Here is a 25,096-nt window from a genome sequence, read left to right as displayed (position 1 = left end):
TAAATATATTTTTAACATATTTTTATTAATTTACTTATATCTTTTTCTCCTTAAACCAGAAGTTGAGTACATCTACAAAATTGTAATTGTAGATGATAATTATCTTCTGGGAGATTAATAACTTTCTAATCACAAGTTTTTAGAAAATTATTTCTAAATTACTTAGGAAAAGAAAGANTTCCAATACAACTGCCATAATAATCTACCAGAACACTAACAATTTCAAAAACTGGATCTATAAAAGAATTTCTATAAATTTACCTTTGGTCAACATTCCAATATATCAGATTTAATAGAAAATATAATAACTTGGCAACATTGATTCATAAAATACTCTTTGCACTAGCAAAGTGGCTCTGTGTGGTGAAGTGGGTTGCCCTCTGGTGGTAAATATTATATTTAAAGTTTCATACACATGGTTATTGTGTTCAAATTTAGACAGGTACCTACCTCACTTCTACCATTGATAATTTCAATAAACTATTTTAATCAAGTGAAACAAACATTATGCTTTTTTGGATATTTAACTGAATGTAGAATTTTTGGCAGGCCTCAAAGAATGGACCATGGATTGGCCAGACCTGGTTTAAGAAATAAACAGATAAAATTAAGACAAAATACAAGTTAGTCATATTTGGTCTATCTGAATTTAAAACCATATTAATAACTGTTAACTTTACTGTTATATCATCAAGAATTTCCATAACTCAAAAACATACATTTCTACTATTTACAATATGAGTATTACACTGTGTACAATATTAAATTTATGAAGTAATTCAAATGACTTTTTCTATTTAAATATCAAATGTTTTATGAAATTTGTTCAAACTTTTATTATGAAAAGTTTTTAATCTACTTATCAGTTAGAATACAAATTTTCTTTGAAGTAAATATTTTTACCATATATTAACATGTATCTAAATGTTTATAATAATTATCTTTACTGTTTGTAAAACACAAAAACACTAAATGCATAATAATTGTTATTGATGTAATAATGAATATAATATGTTAGGAAAGAATGGTAATATACTAATATTCCAACTCAAAATTATAACTGTGAAATCATAACTTAATTCCAGTATCAAGAATTACCTGTTAACATGTTAAAATATTTTATTGATAATTATTTTAGGTGTTACAGCAAGTAGGAAAGAGGACTGAAGATATTTCAATGTGGGAAATTAATGAAGCATTCAGTGTTGTTGTTTTAGCCAATATAAAACAGATGAATTTAGATCCTTCTAAAGTAAATATTAATGGTGGTGCTGTAAGTTTAGGCCATCCCATAGGGTAAGAGTTATTAATGATTATTAATATATACATATATTCTTTGATTTTAAATTACATTTAAATGTCTGTTTTTAGTATGTCAGGTGCAAGAATTGTTAACCATATGGTTTTTAATTTGAAACCTGGAGAATATGGTATGGCAGGTATATGTAATGGTGGCGGTGGAGCATCTGCTATTCTGATTCAACGAATGTCATGAAATATAGCAAATTTTCAATAGTGAATGTAAAATAATTTGTAAATGTTATATATTTTTTAAAGAAAAAAGAATGCTATTTCTATCAATTAAAACATGTTTATTTCTATATTTGTGACAAAATTTGACACAGATGACCTGATGAGGTAGGAAAATTTAATATTTATATATAAATAAAAATAATTCTGAAATGTTTTTTTAATTTATATCATATTTCATATGCAAGTTGTAGACTGATAGTATGAGTTAATATTCTGTTGGTTTGATTGTATATTGTGACTAGAATTTTTTGTCAAATCAATCATATTACTGTTTGAATATATATCTTGTTCTTTCTTATTAGAATTGATTAAGTCTCCATCACTGAAATATTCCAATTTTAATTTTTCTAAATTTCTTGAAGGGACATTTAAATTTATATATGACTGAAATTTATTGTCTATTTCACAATTTAAATTGACTTTTTCTAACAAATTATCTTCAGATGCTGCTAAACACTTTGATTTATCAATTCCATTTAATTCACTCAACATTTCTTCAGATTTTGAACGTTGATAGGAAGGAACCAAAAGAATTGGATGTCTACACCTTGGTACATTTTTATTTTCTGAATTAGGATTTAATGAAAAACCCAAATTATGATGAGATGTAGAATGCAATTCTAGCATCTTTGGCTGAATAGATTTATTGACAAAGTTTTTATTCTTGATATGCTTTTCATATCTTCCCACACATTCTTTTCTTTCTAGTTCTAATTTTTTTTCTATAGTCTGATGTAATGAGTTAAGATGATTTTTTGTTTGGTGCTCCAAGTATTCAATTCGGGCATTTAGGTTTCTGTGATTGTAATCAACACAATTGATAACTTGTTCTTTACCTGCTTCTAATATTTTTTCCACTCTCTTAATTAAAGGTTTACAATAGCAGTTATGTCCAAAACCTGTTGGTCCCTAAATGAAAAAATAAACTATGATGAATTTTTGTCATAAATTTCAAAAACAATTCAAACAAAAGTAATAAATTAAACAGTTTTTAGAAATATAAAATGTCGGTTGAAATATTCTTCTTATTAACAAATTTATATTTTTGTTAAATCAAATGTTTAACATAGGCCTGGCCAACCAAACTGTGGGCTAGTTACAGAGGAGAGGAGAAAAAAGGCTTTTAAATGTACTTTTTGTAAATATGATAAATCAGTGATAATCCTAATTTATTAGTAACCTCAAAAAATCACATTTTGCATTTGAAATAAGGTTATCACTCACTTTATGTACAAAATTATATGATTGCTGAATATAACAATAAGATTTTAAAAAATTTTTATATGTCTGTTATAGTTTTTCATATAACTCCAGTGTTGCCAAGTCAAGAAATTTGCTTTCCAATACAACTGCCATAATAATCTACCAGAACACTAACAATTTCAAAAACTGGATCTATAAAAGAATTTCTATAAATTTACCTTTGGTCAACATTCCAATATATCAGATTTAATAGAAAATATAATAACTTGGCAACATTGATTCATAAAATACTCTTTGCACTAGCAAAGTGGCTCTGTGTGGTGAAGTGGGTTGCCCTCTGGTGGTAAATATTATATTTAAAGTTTCATACACATGGTTATTGTGTTCAAATTTAGACAGGTACCTACCTCACTTCTACCATTGATAATTTCAATAAACTATTTTAATCAAGTGAAACAAACATTATGCTTTTTTGGATATTTAACTGAATGTAAAATTTTTGGCAGGCCTCAAAGAATGGACCATGGATTGGCCAGACCTGGTTTAAGAAATAAACAGATAAAATTAAGACAAAATACAAGTTAGTCATATTTGGTCTATCTGAATTTAAAACCATATTAATAACTGTTAACTTTACTGTTATATCATCAAGAATTTCCATAACTCAAAAACATACATTTCTACTATTTACAATATGAGTATTACACTGTGTACAATATTAAATTTATGAAGTAATTCAAATGACTTTTTCTATTTAAATATCAAATGTTTTATGAAATTTGTTCAAACTTTTATTATGAAAAGTTTTTAATCTACTTATCAGTTAGAATACAAATTTTCTTTGAAGTAAAAATATAAACAATAACCTTGTTAAAATTGTGATACAGAATTTTGATTTTTTAAAAATAAAAATTACCTTCTTTAATAATGTAATATAAAAATTTCAAATTATATATATAATTTGAAATTAGTCAACTGTATATATATATACAGTATGATTATATATATATATCATATCAGAAATTTTTACTATAATTTACCATATATTATTGATTTCTAAATAAATAAATGACTTATATAGGAAAGGCAACTATTATAAAATCAGTTTATTATTAGCATTATGTCAGATGGAATATAAGTAAGCATTAAAGTTTACTTTAATGCTTGCTTATATTCCATCTGACTAAAGCATTAAAGATTATTTGTAATATTAGCAAGAGTAGGTTTAATAATTTGAATCAGTTTATTATTATTATATAGTCAAATATTTTTATTAAGAAAAAAACTGAAAANATCACTTCTCAATCATGTCATAACTGGGGACAAAACTTGGATAAAACACTTGACTTGTGAGACAAAAAACCTGTCTATGGAGTGGGGGACACAAATTCTCCCACAAAACCAAGGAAATGTTTGCAAACATTGTCAGCAAGAAAGATGATGGTGACTATTTTTTGGGACAGGAAGGGTATGCTTCTGGTGGATTTCCTTGAATGTGGTTCAACAATAAACTCTGAAATATATTGTGAAACATTTGAATTGCTCTTCTTAACTTTTTTAAACAAACATTAGGGAAAATTGAGTTCCAAGATTTTGTTTCTTTTTTAGGACAGTGCCTGCCTGCACAAGACCAATTTCAATCGATGCCTCTTGGATGGTTTTGGATGGGAGATCTTTGTTCATTCGCTTATAGTCCAGATCTTGCACCAAGTGACTACCATTTGTTTCCATGAACTTATTATAGCATAAAAAACTAAAATTCAGATTACTAAATTTCAAGAAATTATATACAGAACTAAAGCTATATTTTGTCATTTTAGTGCAAGTCCCATGCAAAAAAAAAAAAAAGCTGTAATTTGTAATAAAAAAAGTAGTCTAAACATTTCTTTACTACAAATTTTTAATTATTATTCTGAATGTCTATTTTAGTTTTATATCTATTTTGAAGTACTTGATTTTATTTTTGTATTGCATGAAGCAAATAAGAGTATAAATAGGCTTAAAAACTTTTAAAGTTTACATTTGTTCTTGTTCTTCATTCAAACAGTATATTTTACTGTGTTTGGATCTGAAGATGGGACATTGGTTTTTATATTCTTAATTTTATAGCTACTAGTAAATAATTATTATTAACTGTATACCAATCTTGAAGATTGGTAGATACAAATCAAAAGATCATCAAACAAGATCATCAAAAAGATACAAATCAAAAGATAAATCAAAAGATTGGTAGATACACAGCTTAATGTTACAATGCGCCTGATTTATGCTACCATACGATCTACACCAGCACTTTGGCTACCATTATTGGCAGGAGTCATGCCACCTGACCTGTGTCAATATAAGGCCCTTGCTTGCGAGTCCCTAAAGATAAGCAAAAATCCTCAACTCCAAGTTCACCAAGACATTCCATCCTTGAGCATTAACCGCTTGAAATCTCGGAATCCAACCCTTCAGGCAGCTCAAGACATGGCTATAACTGATGATGACTACATGACATTGTGGAAAAACCGCTGGGAAACAGGAATGGGGTCCCACTTGCATTGTCTGTTCTGTCATAGGGGAAAAGTCCAGGGTTTCGACTTACCTCGCAAAACATGGTCCGCATTAAACCGTGTCAGGACGGGCCATGGCAGGTGTAGGGACTCTTTGTTCAAATGGAAGAAGGTTCCAAGCCCGGAGTGTGACTGTGGTGCTCCACGTCAGACTGTTGAGCACATTGCACGCGAATGTAGACTGCGGGCTTACCCGGGAAACTGGAGTGACATACTAATGTCCACCTCAGAGGCCGTAAAGTGGATAAGCGAGTTAGATCTACAACTCTGAATGCTCTTTATTTCCTTGTGTACATGTGCAGTCACATATTTGTACAGTTTTACAATAGTTTAATTGCATATAGACTTACTGCTTCTTATTCTTTTATTTCACTTCTGGTTCTGTATTACTCCATTTTGTTACGCTTTGTTTGTGTCATGTATAAGCCATAGGCTAAATAAATAAATTAATTAATTAACCGTATACAATATTTTCTTCCTTTGAAATGTCTATTTTATAGATAGGGTAAATTCAGATATAAAAACTTAAAATGTCAATATGCAGATTCATTGCAAACATAAACTAAACAATTTTAATATTTTTAGCATCTTTAAATTTTTTTCTGAGGTTTTATTATTTTATATCCTTGAAAACAAATGATATTAGAATGATTTTAACTTTGGTATTGTAGGTTATAAATAGGTTTGTAGTAATGATTAATTCTATAATCTATTGTTAGTTTTTAAGTTTTATTTTTTTTATAGAAAATATTAAACTTTTTGAATAATTTTTTCAAGAGATATATCTTATTTGTCTTCACACACCGGAATGTACTAAAAATAACTCTTACTTTTAACCTTGTAACTGGAGTGTATGTTTAATACTTCAGCAAACACACACTCCGGATACATTAAGAAATATATCTTAATAAGCATTCTTACGTTGATTCAAAATATTACTGCATTTACTACTTTATTTCTGATACAGTTCTGACGTAGAATTTTGATTATTCAAGTAATGTGGACCACAAAAAGTGCTTTAGATAATCAAAAAATCAAATAATGTAGAATGCTTGACATAAAATAGTTGATTTTTAACAATATTTTTGTAGTTTGTCAAAGTTTTATGATTATTACAATTAAAATTTTTTTAAAACTTCTAGAACCCCTTTCAAGTATTATGCATTGCTCAGTTGAGATTCATGAAATGCTCTATATTGTACTAAATTCCCTTGTCGTCTGTTTATAAAGTATGTGGAAAATCCAGAAAATAACTTATGTTTTTGCCACTAGGGGCATGGGTTTGGGCTAGAGCTGCCAATTTGGTGTCAAAGCATCTCCTCACTTATTAAGTAAACATTCAGCTCTGTTAGTGTGTGTTTTGTGTTGCTTCTGTTTTGTGTACTGCAATTGAAAATCCAGTGAGTTGTGAAGTGCAGTCAATGATTAAATTTTTGTTGGAAAAAAACCACAAACCAATTGAAATTCATTGACAACTTTGTGATGTATACGGACATAACATTATGCACCACTGCTTTACTGTCTTCACTCATTATGTTTAAAAATGACCACACTAATGTTTATGATGAAAAGTGAAGTGGCTGACCGAGCATTTTGACTGATGAATTGGTGATGAAAATCAATGGAAAGATTCGTGAAAACTGCTGCTTCAGAATTATGGAGCTCATGTTTGAAGTCTCACAAATTTCACAAAGTTTGTTGCATGAAGTTGTAATGCCCACAAGCTAAGCTACCATAAGGTTTTTGCCAGGTGGATACTGAAAATCATGTCAGATGACCACAAAAAACAGTGCTTGACAGCATCGTTGACATTTTTGGAAGCATACCACAGAGATGGTGAATCACTTCTCAATCATGTCATAACTGGGGACAAAACTTGGATAAAACACTTGACTTGTGAGACAAAAAACCTGTCTATGGAGTGGGGGACACAAATTCTCCCACAAAACCAAGGAAATGTTTGCAAACATTGTCAGCAAGAAAGATGATGGTGACTATTTTTTGGGACAGGAAGGGTATGCTTCTGGTGGATTTCCTTGAATGTGGTTCAACAATAAACTCTGAAATATATTGTGAAACATTTGAATTGCTCTTCTTAACTTTTTTAAACAAACATTAGGGAAAATTGAGTTCCAAGATTTTGTTTCTTTTTTAGGACAGTGCCTGCCTGCACAAGACCAATTTCAATCGATGCCTCTTGGATGGTTTTGGATGGGAGATCTTTGTTCATTCGCTTATAGTCCAGATCTTGCACCAAGTGACTACCATTTGTTTCCATGCATGAAATTATGGCTTGCAATATGGCACAATGAAGCGGAACTGCAGGCAAGCATGGATGAGTGGTTGAAGTCTCAGGTGGCAAAATTCTATGACAATGAAATTAATAAACTGGTGCACTGTTATGATAAGTGCCTCAATTTGAATGGCAACTATGTTGAAAAATAGTTTAAGAGTATGGCTTTCAAATGTATACAGGCATACCTCGACTTACGTCGTTTGTAGAAAAAGTATATGGAAAAATAAAAATCAAGTTTAAGTCATTTTATTCGACTTTATGTCTGTCCGCCACAAATATTGAAGTCGTAATATCACTAGAAAAACGTTTAAAGCACATAAAATCATATTAAAATATATACTAGTATGTTCTGTATTTACAGTACATGCATTTGTAAATTTAGAATACTTTTTTCTGTACTATATTAAAAGCTAAAATTTATTTGTTTGTAAGCTTAAAATAGATTTTTATTAACCATATATTATTAAAAATGCATTAATAAATAAAATACAGAACCAAGAATGGTAATTTATGATTTAGCCTAGTGACAAGTAGATTCGGAGACAAGTAAATTCGACTTACATCGTTTTTCGACTTACGTTGTTCTCCTGGAACCAATTACCGACGTAAGGCGAGGTATACCTGTATAATAAATGTGTCCTTTCACTTGGGTTTTTTTTTATATTCTAAAATGTAAATTACTTTCTGGATTGCCCTCATACTATTATACAATTCACCTTGGATAATTAAGAGTCTTGGTTAGTTAGGTATAGTTTAAAGTATTCCAAGATGCAATACATTAATTTTTTAAGACAATCAACAGACAGACAAACCTTTTAAGCAATTTCATGTTAGAATATCAGTACAGCCAATCTTTTTAAATATATATTTTCTAAGCATGTATATTTTGCATAGAGAAGAAACAACCTATCTATGAATTATCTTATATATATTTTAAAAAATTGAAGTTGATGTGCATTATTATGATACTCATTTTCTACAAACTTTCAGTGAGGCATTTTGTTTCATTGAAAATTTTTTAAACATTTAGGTATTTTTAAAAGTACTTATATTCAGTCAAGTATAAAATTACTTTTTTTTTTTAGTTACCTAGCATCTGGTTACTATTATGGAAATATATTAGAGTTCCATTAATTGAGACAGCTCTAATTTGTCATAAGAAGAAGATTCTATTATTTTCAAGAGCTTTCTTAGCAGTAAAAAAGTTTTAAACAAAAATTAAGTTAAATATTCATACTTTTTTAATATTTCCTGCCAAATCTATGTAATATTGTTCTCCTTTCATCAGTGGTTCACTAGGCAAAGTATTGAGCTTGATAGGAGGAAATACATCTGGATTTGGAAACATATGGCATCCATATGGGCTCTGTTGTTTTTTGTATCTTTGATATTCCATGTCACTCCTTTCAAAATTCAATTTATTTTCCTAAAATAATAGTTTATCAGCTTAAAAGAATAAAGCATTAATTTAAAAAAAAAATTTACCTTCCAAAATTGTTCAGCATTATCAGTACTATCTCTGCTTCCTTGAGATGCCTCACTGAATTCTTTAGCCTTTCTTCCCAGTCTTCCCTGCAAATTTCTCTCTCTTGTATGTCTTAATAAAATGTGTTCAATTTCTGTGTATTTCTTTCTTCTTGCAATATCCAATGGCTTTTCTTTTTGCTGCAAATATTACCTTATTTTATCGACCATGTTCTTTCTTAATTAGAATGATTTCACTTACTTTATTTTTGATAAACTGACTACATCCTGCATTAAGAAATATCTGAGATAACTTCTTTCTTCCCATAGCAACTGATATATGTAAAGCAGTATCTCCATTCTGAAAATAAATAAATATACATATATGTTTAAAAAATCTTAGACTTATGAAAATCCATTATACAGTCAATCAATTTTTCTATTTAAGCCTAACATTTCAACCTTTAATAAATATATTTGAATCAAGAGACTCCTTATGCACTTCATTAGACAAAAATCTTTGATGTAATTTATTATTAATACATTGAAAGTCATAAATTGAATTTAGATATATAAATATAAATGAACTCTAAAAATTTATAGAAAACCAAGATTTAGAGTTTTTGATTTTCTATAAATTTTTATAAGAAAACCAAAATATTTATAATATTTTGGTTCTCTTAACTTATTAAACATCTTGAAAATAACTTCTAATTAAATGATATAATGATAACATTTTTTAAATAATTTATTATTAAATTCTTTGTTTTATATTCTAAAAACTGAGATGAAAATTGTTTATCTTTGAATTATTATAATTAGTCAATAATTTCATTTTTTATATGTAAGTAAATTACAAGTTATTTTGTTTAATTGTCTTACACAGGTGCAAAAGTTACTAATTTCATTACTTTTATAAGACAGTAAAATTTTTCACTGTAAAAGATCACAAATGTAACATCTACAATATGTTTCGGTTAATAATTAAAAGCACTCAATCTGACAATATCAAAGTTATGAAAGTTGAACTAAGTGTTCCGAAATGCTATTCATCATTTTGATTAGCATTTTCATCATTATTTTAGATGTCAGGTTGACATTCCATCAGTTATACTGAAGAAAATGTTAGATTTACTTGTCAGTAATATCATATCTATTATAATTTTTATTTAATTACTTTTACATCAGATAAGTATGAAATTTTGTTTCCTCAATCTTAAATATCATTTTTTATTAGCAAAGTGTAATTAAGATTTTTATACATGTATTTTCACACTAATATGACACTTAGTGTGGCAGAAGGATTTGTAAGAAAAAATCGTGGAAAACCTTCTTTTTTTGCACTGAAGAGGAGCTTAAAGATAAAATAAGTCCAAAATGCATATGTTACCTGTATCTTCAATAAAGGATGTTCCTGACTTAAAGGCTGTAAGATAGTTTACCGGAATTCTTGTGATTTTTCGGATTAAAGAGACATATACATGTATGAACGAATAAACAGCTACCATAACAGATATTTAATTAAGATTTTTTTAATAAGTTAAATTTACTTGTTAGTTATGAAATAATATAAGATATTAGTTGTATAATGTGAGAATTAATAATTTCTCTTGTCATTTCAAAGTATTTAATGTAAATTAAAATTACTGGATTTGAAATTTGTCATAATTTTTCCTTCTGATATTTTCATTATTGTAATATATATATAAATTGATAAATTGCATGTTAAATAATAACTTCTATATTTTTAAACAAATATACCTTATTTGTTTCGTTTATGTTGCAATGAGCGCTGATGAGAATTCTAGCTACTCCTGCATGACCATATCTTGCTGCAGTGTGAAGAGGGGTGTCACCATACTGAAAATAAAATATTTCGTTTAGAACATACAAATACTTCCCTCGCTTACTTCCTTAATTTTCTACTTACACTGTTTTTTATATCAGGCTTGCATCCTGCCAAGAGCAAAATACGACAACTCTGATTGTGCCCGTTCTGACAGGTCAGATGGAGTGCCGAAAATCCTGCCTAACAGTTATTAAAATTAAGAAACTGGTTGAAGTAACCAAGATTTTAGAACATTAACAACACTAACTTTATTTTTTGCATAAACATCAGCTCCCTTCTTGCATAAAATTTCAATGGTTTGACTGAATCCATTCCAGGCTGCTTGATGCAAAGCGGTGTTTCCATGCTATATCAATATAGAAATAAATATGTTGTTGTTGTTGTCAACTTTACGTTAAATAATATGGGTTTTATTATTAAAAAAAAGGAACATTTAAACAAACTGTCGAATTTGTTCATCATCATCAAGAACCAGCTGCACAGAACAGGTTGACAAAATGCTGTAGGCTATCTACTTTGTCTCCCGAAACATTACTTGACTTCCGTCTCTCATCTACAGCACGTTCTTACAAGTCTATCATTATGTACCAGTCGTTGACCTTGCTTTCTTTACTAACCTCACTGGCACGTTTGCCTTCCCTCTAATGGTAGCCTGCCACTATCGTTGGGAAGCCCGGCATTTTCATCTATCTATTTCAAAATTTCGAAATCTTACAGGAAAATAATTAGCACGGTGAAAAAAAACAAGAACACAAACGACACGCGCTTTACTTACGCCATCATTTGTCGTTCACTCTAACAGAAAAACGGGATCAACTTTGCGTGACGTAGTGAAAACTCAAGTGTGTAATGAGGCTTTTGTTTTTTAAATCGCTCGTAAAATATTTTATGCCATTGGAGTAAATTTTTGTGGAAATGGCGCTTGTTTGGCAGGTGCTTCTGATAATTTACATAGCAACAAAAGCTGGGATTCGTGGTGATGTAAATTATCAGAACTCGCAATTATCATTTGACAATGGCGAAACAAAAACTAACCTTAGGTATGCTATAGAAAGCTTTTCAGTCTGTTATCTGGTGTATCTAACATTTAACAATTCGACAGTTATCTGCCAGTAAATTTACAAAGTTTTGTATATTACTCGGTTGTATTAGTAAACAGGTTTTTTTTATGCTTGCAGATACGTGTAGTGTTTTATAAAAATTTATCAATAATTTGTTGCGTGCTACACAATTAGTCTTATTAGTAACGCTATCGTTAGGTACTAGAAAGATTCTGAAACAATAGTAGATACGATCTTACAAGACAGAATCGTCTTTTTTTTGTAACTTTTTCATATGAAAAGTATTAATTCAGACGATAGTATTAAGTGATAGTAGAACAGAATCGTTTGTAATAGCAGTTGTGAGAATTTTTTTTATAAATGTTTTATGTATGAATCTATTATAGAAGTATTCTTTTGTTACAAGATAACGCCGAATTAGTAAAGGAATGGGTTCTACAGAACTAGGCAAGTAGCTAATTCCTGCAAGATAACTTTAATATTAACTATTTAATCGAGCACTCGAAAGACAATATAGCTTGCTTACATAGCAAATATATCGTGACTCTAGTACAGCGGTCTTGACCCGTCACGAAGAAAAAAGCAAGAAAAATCTCACCTCGTTAATCACATTAACGCGAACACCGAAATCCAAAAGTTCTCTAATTCTGTCCACGTTCCCCGTCGAAGCGGCAGAATGCAGAGATTCACTTTCTTCCTGAAATTAATCGTACACGTGATCGATTTTTAATCGCCAGAAAATAAATAAGAGGGGAAACGTGTACAGTACTTACGCAAAAGTCGTTGGAAGAGCGATTCCTTTGTCGAAATTTTGGCAATCTGAAACTCCGCAGCATGAGTTAACATCCCAAACTCAGAAATAATAGTAACCTGTAGTTTCAAGATGACGGTAAATAAAATAAAAATTACGAAAGTTTTAGTAAAGTTTTTAAGTTTTTTGCCAGTTTTTTTTAGCCCGGATGCTTTATTCTTCTCGGCGTTCTCGAACAAACTGGCATTTTTTAACCCCGGGCTCAAGAAGCGGCCGCATCGTGAACTTGAATCACGACCAGACATTGCACGACAACGCAACTACTACGTCACTTTGTTGCCATATTAATAATAAACGTGCGCGACGTTGCTAACATATAAATTAAGCCCGGAAACACGATCTGAAAAATTTATTATATAGATTATAAATTCTTCGAGAAAGGATTTACGGCAGATGCAGGCTCACCACGAAGAAAAGTAACGTGATTTAAGAATCGCGTTGCTTTTGTCGTCATCCGGATTCCACGCAATATTTTTCGGTAGGGTTTGGCCCTTTTAAACATAATAATAAAGGAGTCGGTCGCAATTTTTTTTTCTTGAATTTTTTTCTCTCCGAGAATATTTTTTTTTTTTATACACGCCGACTCCATTAACTATTTAAAGAATGGTATGCTACTTACTGCGATGAAAGTTTAATTGCCTCGTTCGAGTCGTAGTCCAATTATGTGTATGGTCTGTTGACACATCGCGTGCCTTTCAGGCAATGTAAAAAAGTTACCTCCATTTTAAACGCTCCACCAATCACGTAACAGCTTTTTATTTCGAATGAAAAAAAAACGGAAAATATAATAATTCGGCGAAGGTTGCGCCATCTCGGAGTGAAAACAAAAAATTGGTAGACCCATCCCTTTATTTTTCTTTCACACACGTAAAATTCGGGAATTTAGTATAATTTTTGTTCGCAAAATTAAAAGCCGTTTTAACGATCGCAATTGCGTTCCAGTTTTAATTATGGAACGTTTCGTTTATACAGCATTAAATGTAATATAAACAAACATTCCGTATATATTCAGTAGTAAAATTTATGAATATTTTTTAAAAAACTGAAAACTTCAGATTTGTTACACACCCTGCGTTAGCCCACTGCAAAAGGTGTCTTCCGATTATGTAAATGCCAATAATACCTACTCGGGTAGAAACATGGACGCACCCGTAAAACCAGTAACCCATCCCACTCCTCGACACTACTCGTCACCTGTAAAAATTTCATAAAATTTAATATTGCAGATCTTTCATCTGCATTCTTCTTTCTCCAATGTTATGCAGATGGCGACGTTAAATCATTTTTAATGTTTTTCCTATACCAAACCGGTTGTCTTCTAGAAAAAGTCTAAATATTGCCGTCAAATATTTGGGAAAATGGTCTTAACAGCCAATATTAAAGCGCTAATGTTGGTAAAATGTGCAGTTGAGCATCCTTAAAGGGAAAGATTTCGATACTAAATTTAATTCTTAGAATTTTTTCTGTCTTAAAACTTGAAAGTGTTGCTCTACTTTTCGGATAAATATGAATAAATCGATGTTTAACAATGATTTTTACCTTTAACATAAAAGTTTCACTCTGTGTAAGGTTAAGATATATTTCTGTTATCAGTTTGTGTGCATTTTGAATTATCTAAAAGTTAAAGAAATGGTTGATTTCATTGAAAGATTTCACCATAATTCTTCGAGTTTAATTTATAATTATTGGTAGATTTAAGTCTAGAGCCAGCTTACAGCTGGCTCTAGACTTAATGGATGTTCAGTAGCAATCAGGAATCAAATCGATTTTTCATGTATAATAAAATAAATTTAGCTGTATAAAAATAGCTCTCTACGTGTATAAACAAGTGAACTTTATTTAGTTTATTGTAAAGATTGTAGGGAGCTATTTACAAATTCAGGTGTGCCGTTTACTGCATTTTATAACAAATGTTAATTACAAGCCGTAAACACAATGGGCATAAACTCTCCCATATGCGTGCTTAGTTCATGCAAGACTAGAAACTACATATAGAAGCTTGCTTTTTTTTTAATATTTATTGTTCGACTGAAAATATTCAGTTATAAATAATAAATATATTCTATTATTCTTGTAGTTTCTTTCTTTGAACATTTTTAATTAATTATTTTTTTCGATAAACTAATTGAAAAGTCACGAGAGATTAAAATTTTCTGCAAGTAAATAACTCGAAGCAATAATTCATTTTTAATTATTTATCGAAAAAGATATTTTTAAAGCATATTTAAAAGGTAAAGTGTAAACTATTCTTAAAAAACTAGTCACGGATGGTAACATCTTATACATAAGTCTCTATTGTCGCATTTATCGCGTGACATTATAAACAAGTTTTATGTCACTCCGATAATAAAATATTTTTTTTAAATAAAAAAAAACTAGAATGTCAATAACGGGAGACCGGAAGACCGCGTATTTTGAATTTCAGATTTATAAGGCGTTGATCGTAAAATACTGAATCATTCGTTCACTCGACTGGAAAGTTGCTTCGTATTTTTCATTTAGATTACTATTAGCGGAAGGCCTTTTAATTACGAATTAAGATAAGCTATAAATAGCCTAAGTATGTCTTGTTGAAAACAAGATTAATAAATAAAGAAAGGTGTGAAAGTAAAAAATAAAATGCTGCTTTTAAGATCTAAGAAATGTTTTCGTTAATTGTGCAAAGAAATGTCAAATATAAATCTGTTATTAGCTGTCGTATTAACTTTATAGTCTTTGCTAGAAAATTATTTAAAATACGGGAATTATAATTTTATATTCGTCTATTCCTTTAAATCATAGAAGTATTCGTGTCATATCGAATAATAATAGATGAAATTTGAATCTGGAGATCTTTAATTACAGTTCATGTATATTTAACTGATTGCATTGATAATTTATGTAGTTTAGATATATTGTTCTAATTACTGAGTGATTAATTAGAAAGTTGTGTTACATCTTCGAAATCAAACGGTGAAATTTTCAGTGTATTTAATGTTTTACAATCATTTATAAACTCACTCTCTTGCCAGTTAATTTGATTAATTTTTTAAAAAAGTTTAGTTAAATATTAACACGAATATCCGCAATATTATTTTTATGAAGTTCCTCAAATGGGGTGAATCGAAACACCTTTCTAAATGATTACGTAACTCCAGTAATGTAATGTGGCTTTGTAAGTTTTCTTAAAAATTGGCCTTGTCCTCGAATAACTTCAGTAGATGATATACGAAATAATCAAATTACTAGTTTTTTTTTTCTTTTTACTGAATGTTTCTATTTTAGAACTAGAGGATTGAAAGTAAATGTTTATTCTTTGCAAAAACTGTTTATTAATTATATAATCTTACATTACGCGCATTGAAACTTACACAGAAAAAAAACAGAACTTAAAAAATACTTAAGTCACTGAGAACATCAGGAAAACATCATGGTTTTGAAGCATATTGAAGAGATAACAATGGGAGTAGAGTTTCCTAACAACAGTCCCATACGTGAAGTAAAATTCTTCACACGTATCCAAAAATTTCATTCCTTTTGGTATTCTTCTGTAGGAAGAGCCCCACATATCTCCAAACGGCCATTTTTGCTGTTTCTATCCACTCCACGAATTCAAAATCATTTCATTAAATTTTCATTGCGATGTAATGACATTGGGATAATATCCTAACACAATTTTTTAATAGTCTTATAATCCGACACCAACAAACTTTGTCAAATATCAAAAGAATTTAGCCAACAATCATAACATACAAACAGGCCTGGCATATACAACAATGTTGCCAGTCCAAGAAAATATAACGTCCAGAGATAAATTTCTTATTTTTTGGTTAGTTTGTCAGACACTTGCAAAATTTTCTTGGTTTTGTTCTATTCCTCCGCGAATACGAATGAAAGCTAAAACTATAGATAAAATGATTTTTGTTAAACTCATTTCATACACTTTTTTTTACGTTAATATGCATTTAACTTATATGAAGACTATATATAATTGTATTTTGTGTAAGGTTAAGCAGAGCTTACAGTTGATATCACAAATCTTAAATGGGCAATTTGGAAGTGGTGTTGAGTTTAAATTAAAAAAAACCCTGTCATTAATTTCAAAAATATCAGAATTGATGTGATAAACTTGTTTACACCAGTGGCTTAGGTAACTTTTTATTCTACCGGAGTAAGTCCAGTTTTGTGGCGCCATGCAAGTGTTTGTAAATACGCCACAGTGCATTAGTTCAACGTTTCTTAAACTGTATACCGTAGATCAGTGTTTCTTAACAGGGGGTCCGTAAGAAGTTTGCCGGGGGCCGCCAAATTATGTAAAATTTCCTTCAGAATATAATAAAAAGAAAATTGATGTATAACCGAATATCATATTGAAAGGTGAAATAAGAAAGATAAAGTTTTCGTATTTAGTTTGTTTATTTATTTCTTATTTCTTCCTACTTACAACTTTGTTAGTACTGAAAAAATAAATGCAAATATGCTACTTACACCGCAGTATATACTTTTATTCCAAAGTAATTCTAAGAAATTATTAATGCTTGGAATTTTAAAAATAAAGCAATAATAAAAAAATCAATTTATTATAGATAATTTAACAAATATAAATTATTGTTTAAAAAAATGGGGGTCACAAAAAAAATTATGAAATATTTGGTGGGCCGCCAGTATAAAAAGGCTAAGAACCACTGCCGTAGATAACCACCTGAGTTCGACACAAATCTGAACAAAATTTAAAATTTAACAATTACATTTTAATATCACACATCCAGCAGTGAGAAATGGTTAAATTTACTTCATCACTTTAATCTTGCTGATTTTTTTTACATGACCTGTTATTAGGTTGTAATGTTTATCTCAGGTGTAGAACGCTGAGTCCAAACGTTTTATAAAAAAAACATGGAACATTCGAACAAATACAGCTTAAGACAAAATCTAAATACTAAAAAAATAAATAATAAATATGGTAACATTAACATAAATAAATAAATTGTAAATAAAGATGGAAGCAAACTAAGAGATTCTATAATGTAATTTCTTTTATTGAGCTGAATTTTCACGTTAAATGTATTCTGCATCCTTGCTATTAATGGCAAGAATGCAGATGGACCACCAATTAATTTTATATAATTTTCAATTTTTTCACTGCTCATTGCTTGTGTGAAGAAACGTAAATTTTAATATATGCTTCATTCATTCCATTTCACTACAGAATCTTCTTATGTCGTGTTGGACAACACAGTCATATTGGCGGAGAGGATAAAATCACTGGTAGTTTGTAGTGGGTTCGCGCCTCGCCAGTTTTATTTCCGTTTATTTACGTGTTACAAACGTGAAGAAAACCTTTGAAATATACATTATATTAATACTGTATATTTAGAAGGACGTTTCCGTTGTCTCCGACAATGAAATCGGAGTGGCTTAATTTTAGGGGGCCAATAAACGAGAAAAAAGTTGGCGGCGGAGTACGTCTGCCTCTGGCCTATTGCTTTCGGGATCTAATCTGGACAAAATTCCCAGGAATTTCCTATGGACGGCCTGCTCGACCTACTATGAGTATGATAAGACTCTTAGTACCCACAGGCAGAAAGAACAATAATTTTAAAAAAGGCAAATTTATTCGAACATTTTAGATGAAAACAAATTGTGTAAAAAGACAACGGAATTTTAGCTCTGAAAAAACAAACTTCAAATCATGATAACAAAGTTCGCATTTTTGAATAAGTGTCTGGATTAGTACAAAACATATGTAATTAACGGGTATTTAAAAAAATTTCTTTCCAAGTGGGATAGCTTTGGATATATTCTTCTTTCCTATAGGATAAAAAAGAACGTTGACACAGGAGTGGAAATTTCTTTTTTTAGGGGGTGGCATGTTTAAAATTGTTTTCCGATAGTCACTGGTTCGTTGTATGCAATTATGCATCCGCGGAAATTTTGAGGCACAACGTTGACCGAAAACTTAGTATTCTGGCGGAAAAAGTAGAATTAAACTTTAAATCCTATATTGAATTTAATGTTTTATATTAAAAAAATCCAGCAACAAGTTGTGTATATTTTTTGGCAGGGTTCATCTCGAAAAGAATGCGAATTTTGAAAAACCTCTAATGATTTCCATACCTTATTGAATGTCCTACCATTATGATTCATCACATCAGGTTTTATGATTTGCTGTTCCACAGCCATTCTGTATTTTCAACATTTCAGACAACCGCCTAAACTCTAATATTATTTTATTTTATAATTACATCTACAACTGTTAAAGTAAATAAAACTAAAGAAACGTTTGAGAGAATTTTTTAAATTGTACACTGGTTAAATAAAATGTTTTCATTGCAAATTGGAAATTGTGATGGTGCAGATAAGCAGGAAATTACAGTATATATGTGAAGAAAATGAAATCAAGATACAAGCGATCTTGAATGTTAGTTTTAAAATTTCATCAAATAAATAACATTAAAATAATAATAATTTTAGTTCTTCTGGAAGTTCAAACTTAAATATTAAATTCAATATAGAATTTAATATTAAAAAAAATTCAGAAACGACTTTCATAACTTTCCTGGTAAAAGCATTTAAAATTGTGGTGACACCATCTGTTTTGATATTTTATTTAAACTTTGTATAATTATAAAATGGCAAGAAGCTTAATTTTGAGGGTAGAAATTAACCAAAAAAAAAAAAATATTGTACATGCTAATGAGTAAATTTTGACCACTCCTCACCAAAATTTAATAGCATTAACACACTAATATACAAACCTCCCTGAAAAATTTCAGAAATTTTTGACAAAAGGCACAGGAGCTATTAAGCTTAAAAGTGGGTGAACCAAATCATGCCCCAACAAACATCCACACACACACACAGAAAAAATCCCTAAATTTTTGCTTTTCTCAACACTTCAAGATCCATAGTCCAAAAAATGTAAAATCTTGGTGGTCATTTTTTGACTGATCACCAAACTTTCCCTCTGTTATATATATAACAGCTGGGAAAAGTAAAATTTAGCTTTTTAATAGCAAGCCAATACAAGCTTTAGGTATATTATTTCTTTGAATTTCCTCCAAAAAACAAAATGAAAAAACTCTTATATTTAAAAGTAAGAAGAAAAACGATGTTTTGAAATTAAATTTATTCTTACTGCACAACAAATTCACAAAATGTTTTCTACTTCAAAAATCACAACTTCCTATTCTCCATTTATGATACAGCTTCTTAATTTTTTTTAAAGGAATACTCTTCCTAATAGTAGTTGAGCCTGCATCAAAGATGGATCCAACATACACGAGGTATACAAAAATACAAATGTGTGTCATGTAATCGTTATCTTCCAGATGTTTTGTACCAAAAACTCTCCAGGTGTGTGATAGAATGGAAAAATTGTTTGTTTTCCCATTTGTAAAATGAAAAAATTAGATTGTTAAAAAACATTTTAAAGCTTTATGATACATAACTTTTCAAATGCCTTAGGCAGAGTAGTTTTTGTTAAAGAATGGACGTGTGGAATGTATTTTCTTTTTATCGCGCATGACTTTAATCTTTGTTTGAAAAAATAATCATTTATATAAATGCATGTTTTGGTTGTTTTATGCCAAAAAATTAAATATAAAATTTAATGTCTTTTGATGTGTAACCTCTTCTACTGACTTCTGAGCAACTGAGAAATGATTCAGAATAAAAATGCTAAATGCAAGATTTTTTGAAAATTTAAATCATGTAGCAGAACTTTCTAACTCTGTAGCTGTTGTTTCTGGTTCTTCATCATTATAAATATTTTCAGCCTAAAATGTGAAAAAAATGCTTAAATTTTGTATCATCAGTAAATGTATCAATATATATTAATAATAATAACAATAGCTATACCATTTGCCAGACATGTAAAATATTATCTTCAGATACAGAGCATATCACCCATGGCTCATTAGGATTCCAAGAGAAATCAGAAATTTTAGCAGTATGTCCTCCATGAATAAACTGTAAATAAAGAAACTTATGATGAATTTGACTCAGATCTGTATAAACAAAAACTAAATAAAACTTGCCAAAAGTTCGGGTGGCCCATCTTCTGCGTCTTCGGGAGTTTGCTCTTCACCAATTTTACTCAAATCCCACACGTGGAGCCTCCTGTCTGTCCCACTTGAAGCCAGAATTGTCTCATTGTGTGGTGACCACTGAACTTGAAATATTTCATCTTTATGCGATTCAAATGAGTGAAGCTTCAACTTTAAATTACGAAGATCCCAAAGAGCTACAGTCTACAAATTACATTCATTTATATAAAAAACAAAAAAATAATTTTATTTACAAATAGGTTAAAAAAATAAGATTTACTTTGTCTGCAGAGCCTGTGGCCAATATAAATTCACTATAAGGATTAAAAGACAAACAGTTCACTTCTGCTGCATGTGCATCTACTATATGACTGGGTTTGTTAGTTACATTACACCTTGTATCCCATCTGAAAATGTATTCATAAAAGAAATCTATAACTTACAAGCTATTATTTATAATAATACTTTAAATTATTATTCTATTATAACTGATCATAAAACAATTATTTTAGATATTTTTCTGTAATTCTGTTATAAATACACTCAGTGAAATTGAAATTGCAATACCAAGAAGGGAACATGCAATTTGCCTGAAAGTTATTTACTTGCTTTACCAGTCTTAACCATAAGATATGACAGTTTCTTCTGCACTGGAAATTTTATCTATTGTGCACAAAAGTGACTGTAGTAGTATTGTCATTCCTTTTTTAGAGATGCATTTCACTATATTATGGCAGCAAGTTATAGAGATTTCATAGTGTTTTGGATTACTGCTTGCCATGCTTTCTCAACCTCTTGGAGAAGAGTTTCAGTTATCTGTACTCTTGCACAAGTCTGTAGATTATGTCCCAAACATCATCTATTGGGATCAATCTGGAATTGGCAGGCCATGGTAATATGTTGATACCTCAAACATTCCATGAGATGTTTGCCATAAGTGGATGAGTGTTTTCTTGTTGAAATAACATACTCTATTTTCCACACCAGTTACAAAGAGGGAGTGCTTCAGATTCTAGGGTTTCATTAACAATATACTGAAAATAAGATATAACGGGAAAGAAAAATAATATTCACTTTTACAATCAAATCCCAGATTTTTCTCCAGGATTTGATTGTAAAAGTGCATATTATTGACAACACTGTGTCTTGTTTATAAAATGTACTGCCTGCGTGTTACCAGCTTAGAGGTATGAAAGATTACATGTCATGAGTTGCAATTTGGCACAGAGTGCCCAAATCATGCGTGCATAAAAAAAAACTAGACTTGTAGGTACTCAGGGGACCGAGAACAGAGTCAAAATACAAAATGACAAACAGACAAACTGAAGTCAGGTGGTGAGAGTACCACTCAGTCATTCTAGGAAGTGGACTCTGACCCTAGGACTGAACACACAGTATTTTCTTTGTTAAATAAAATTTGTAATCTTATTTTGTAAATTTGGGAGTGCTTCAAATATGACATTAAAACAGGGTTTTATGTCATTACAAGTAGGTTTTTTAACATTATCTAGTATAGTAAAATCATGGGACCGATAAAAATTTGACGTTATATTAGGGTTGTTACATCTGATGATGTTATAATTGGGTTAAACTGTATATTGTTTGTGCAAAATAAAAAAAATAATTTCAAACGATACAATAGCCACGATTATTTTTTTTCAAAAATGGAAAATTTTTTATGCATTGACAAAAATTCAACCCAGGCTGACATGCAACAGAGAGAAATTTAGAAACTGGATAGGTTAATTTAATTGAAAATGCATCATGGACAACCTTGTGGTCGTAGCAGGCAAAGTTTGAACGATCACGCCCAAAAGCAGCGATACCAAAGAAGATTGGAGAATGAGAACGAGACCTGCCTTGAGTGTCAAAGTGATTCCGCTTAGTAGTGAGTCTCCGAGACATAGTCTTGTCCTAAATACAGCCTTGCCATTTTACTTGTTTTTCTTTTTATTTGGTGTAATGTTTCAGTCAATCCTTCACAGGCATCAATTAACTCTATGGCTGGCTTGGTTATAGGAAACACGAAAAGAACCGAACTTATTGTATAGCACTTGTGATATAACACTGGTTTCTTAACTGTGATGTCTTCATTGTTATTTAGGCCTTTTAATTTAACTTTTATGTATTTTTATCTTGTGAGTTTAATTGAAACACCAACTGAAGAGAGACTATTTTAGTCAAAATGCATTTTGGATGTATTATATTAGTACATATTAGTTTTAATGATTGTAAAATCTCTGTTTTGTAAACTTAAATATACAATAAATTTAAGAAATTTTGTTTTTATATTCACTGATATGATAAGCCTCAATATAAATAACTGATTTAAGTTAGTAGAAATATTCAATAAAATTAAGGGCAAAAAGAAAAAAAAAAAAAAAAACAACACTATACTACACTAGAATGACTATCACAGTTGAATAATCCTCAGACCATTACACCCTGAGTTGTTAGACAAAGTAGTGTTAATTGTCCCATCACCTTGTATCGAGTTGTCATTGGCTCTAAGCAAAGTAGGATTAGTCACTGATGGTGACATAACATCATTCCAAATTCCATAAAATTAAGAGAAATTACTGTTTTCGGTATTAATTTACCATAACTTTAATAAAATTAAGAAACAGAATATTTTTGACAGTTATATAATGACATCATCAGAAATTGGTTTGGAACAATAATGATGTAAATTGAATTAAACAAAAGTCTCACATGACATGTAAATTAATTCAAACAACTAGGTAAGGGAGGATTTCACCATACATTAATGAATGTTAGAATATTCACAAAATAATTAAACAAAAACAATTACATGAAAGCTCTATAGATAAAAGAAAATGTTAACCTGGTAAATTGTGCCAATAGTCTGGTGGATATATATTGGGATAATTGATGGATTTGAGTTATTTAATCATTAATGTCTCCCATATGAAAATTTGTTTAGGATCAGAGACGCTTAAAGCTATATCTTTCTAATACAGAGTATAAGAAGTATTTTGTCAGCTCTGTATGTGGAAAGCCTTTGCTGATGGAGATTTGATGTTCATGTAAATGAACACCAAATCTCCATCAGCAAAGGCTTTCTTACAAATAGCATTTACATAACTGTGGGAGAGTGTGGGCAAGTTAGAAGATAGGAATCATGTAAATGTCAGATTGTTCTCAAACTGTACAAGGTAATCTATCAATAATTACCTTGTAATTATTGATAGAATTCTTAAAGATGCAGTGGGACTATTGGTAGAATCTCCTTAATTAAACAGTGAAATGAACTATAAAGATAACCTAGGAATAAAATGTATAGACAATGTGCAAAACTTTTAACTCAGCTTGGTGTAAAGAATAATGATGGAGAATAACAGATAGATCTTTAATATGTATGTACAGTGGTACCCCAGGATACGAACGACCCAGCATATGAAATTTTCAGGATATGACATGAAATTCAAACATTTTTTTGCTCCACGATACAAACAAAAACTCACCACACGACGTTACATTAGTTTGTAGTGCCATTTTTTAATTCACTTCTGTTCATCGGTCTCAGTCTGTGTGTTTGCTTCGTCGTGGAAGGATCTCACTCGATAAAGGAAATCTTGAGGTATTATCAGAAAGTGACTGATTTTATTGAAAAGAAACATTCCAAAAAGGTTCACACTGGCCGTATTGCTGCTCGGAGTAATGACATTTGCCTAAGTCATTTTAGAAACATTTTAAAAAGTAGGCAAAGCCAAACCTCTATGGATAGATATTTTACCAAGCGACCTCTATCCAGTGAAAGTGCTGGTGGAAGTGAAGGAAAGAAAGCAAAAAGCAGTGAATAAAAATTTTTAAAAAATATATAAAACAGAAAAGATAAAAAAATTTAGTGTTAAGTTATTTTTAAGCTATTGTTACATTATGTTATGTAAGTTAAGTTTTAGTATCATTTTCCTTCTCCCTTTCCTCCGCCACCAGTTTACACCTCCGCCGTTGTCTATTCTCAAAGGTAAAGTGCAAATAAAACTACATTTTTCTTAATCAATTATTCTATTATGGTTATTTATACATTTACAACCACAAAATGCATTTTTCAGTGTTTTCCTTACTATAGTTGTTATTTTTTAATGTACTACTTAGCTTTAATTTGAGTGTTTTTTTCGTGTTTGAACGGATTACAGTGGTGCCTCATATAACGTACTTAATTCGTTCCAGGTGCACGTCCATTAAGTGAAAAGTCCGTTATACGAAACACATTTTTCCATAGAAATACATGTTAAAACATATAATTTGTTCCGCAGCATAAAATAACCATACT

General features: G+C 30.2%; 3 protein-coding genes across 5 annotated transcripts in view; 1 reads left to right on the top strand and 2 right to left on the bottom strand.

Moving 5' to 3' along the window:
- Positions 1-3,454, top strand: part of LOC111632862 (acetyl-CoA acetyltransferase, mitochondrial-like) — a 34,870-nt gene extending 31,416 nt beyond the window's left edge. For 2 of the 3 annotated variants that reach the window (XM_023377385.1, XM_023377387.1), the window contains exons 12-13: positions 1,139-1,296; positions 1,372-2,073. In XM_023377385.1, coding sequence (XP_023233153.1) covers positions 1,139-1,296; positions 1,372-1,495 — 282 coding nt within the window. In that variant the 3' untranslated portion in view covers positions 1,496-2,073. Of the gene's footprint in view, positions 1-1,138; positions 1,297-1,371; positions 2,074-3,242 lie in introns of those variants that run through there. The other variant, XM_023377386.1, reaches the window with a different exon arrangement.
- LOC111632830 (ankyrin repeat domain-containing protein 6-like) lies at positions 1,708-13,624 on the bottom strand. The gene is made up of 11 exons (XM_023377359.1): positions 13,392-13,624; positions 12,735-12,831; positions 12,560-12,658; positions 11,148-11,246; positions 10,982-11,080; positions 10,813-10,911; positions 9,314-9,412; positions 9,073-9,252; positions 8,825-9,013; positions 1,964-2,442; positions 1,708-1,855 (listed from the first exon to the last, which is right to left on the bottom strand). The coding sequence occupies exons 2-11, from the start codon at positions 12,795-12,797 to the stop codon at positions 1,708-1,710; spliced, it is 1,554 nt and encodes a 517-aa protein (XP_023233127.1). The 5' UTR covers positions 12,798-12,831; positions 13,392-13,624.
- Positions 13,625-19,862: 6,238 nt separating this feature from the next.
- Positions 19,863-25,096, bottom strand: part of LOC111632863 (histone-binding protein RBBP4-like) — an 84,159-nt gene continuing 78,925 nt past the window's right edge. Inside the window, exons 12-15 of the mRNA XM_023377388.1 lie at positions 21,080-21,206; positions 20,791-21,003; positions 20,612-20,722; positions 19,863-20,529 (exon numbers count right to left, since the gene is read on the bottom strand). Coding sequence (XP_023233156.1) covers positions 20,461-20,529; positions 20,612-20,722; positions 20,791-21,003; positions 21,080-21,206 — 520 coding nt within the window. The 3' untranslated portion in view covers positions 19,863-20,460. The remainder of the gene's footprint in view (positions 20,530-20,611; positions 20,723-20,790; positions 21,004-21,079; positions 21,207-25,096) is intronic.

Source organism: Centruroides sculpturatus, unplaced genomic scaffold (assembly GCF_000671375.1).
Source record: "Centruroides sculpturatus isolate CEXI.00-Female unplaced genomic scaffold, Cexi_2.0 scaffold41, whole genome shotgun sequence".
NCBI classification, from domain to species: Eukaryota; Metazoa; Arthropoda; class Arachnida; order Scorpiones; family Buthidae; genus Centruroides; species Centruroides sculpturatus.
This window is presented reverse-complemented; position numbering and strand designations above follow the sequence as displayed.

Coding starts and splice junctions, on each gene's coding strand:
- LOC111632830 (XM_023377359.1), bottom strand. CDS start 12,797: ATGCTGCGGAGTTTCAGATTGCCAAAATTTCGACAAAGGAATCGCTCT. Junction 11,247..12,559: donor GCGTTAATGTGATTAACGAG/GTGAGATTTTTC, acceptor ATATTGATATAG/CATGGAAACACCGCTTTGCA. Junction 9,014..9,072: donor ATGCTGAACAATTTTGGAAG/GTAAATTTTTTT, acceptor CTATTATTTTAG/GAAAATAAATTGAATTTTGA.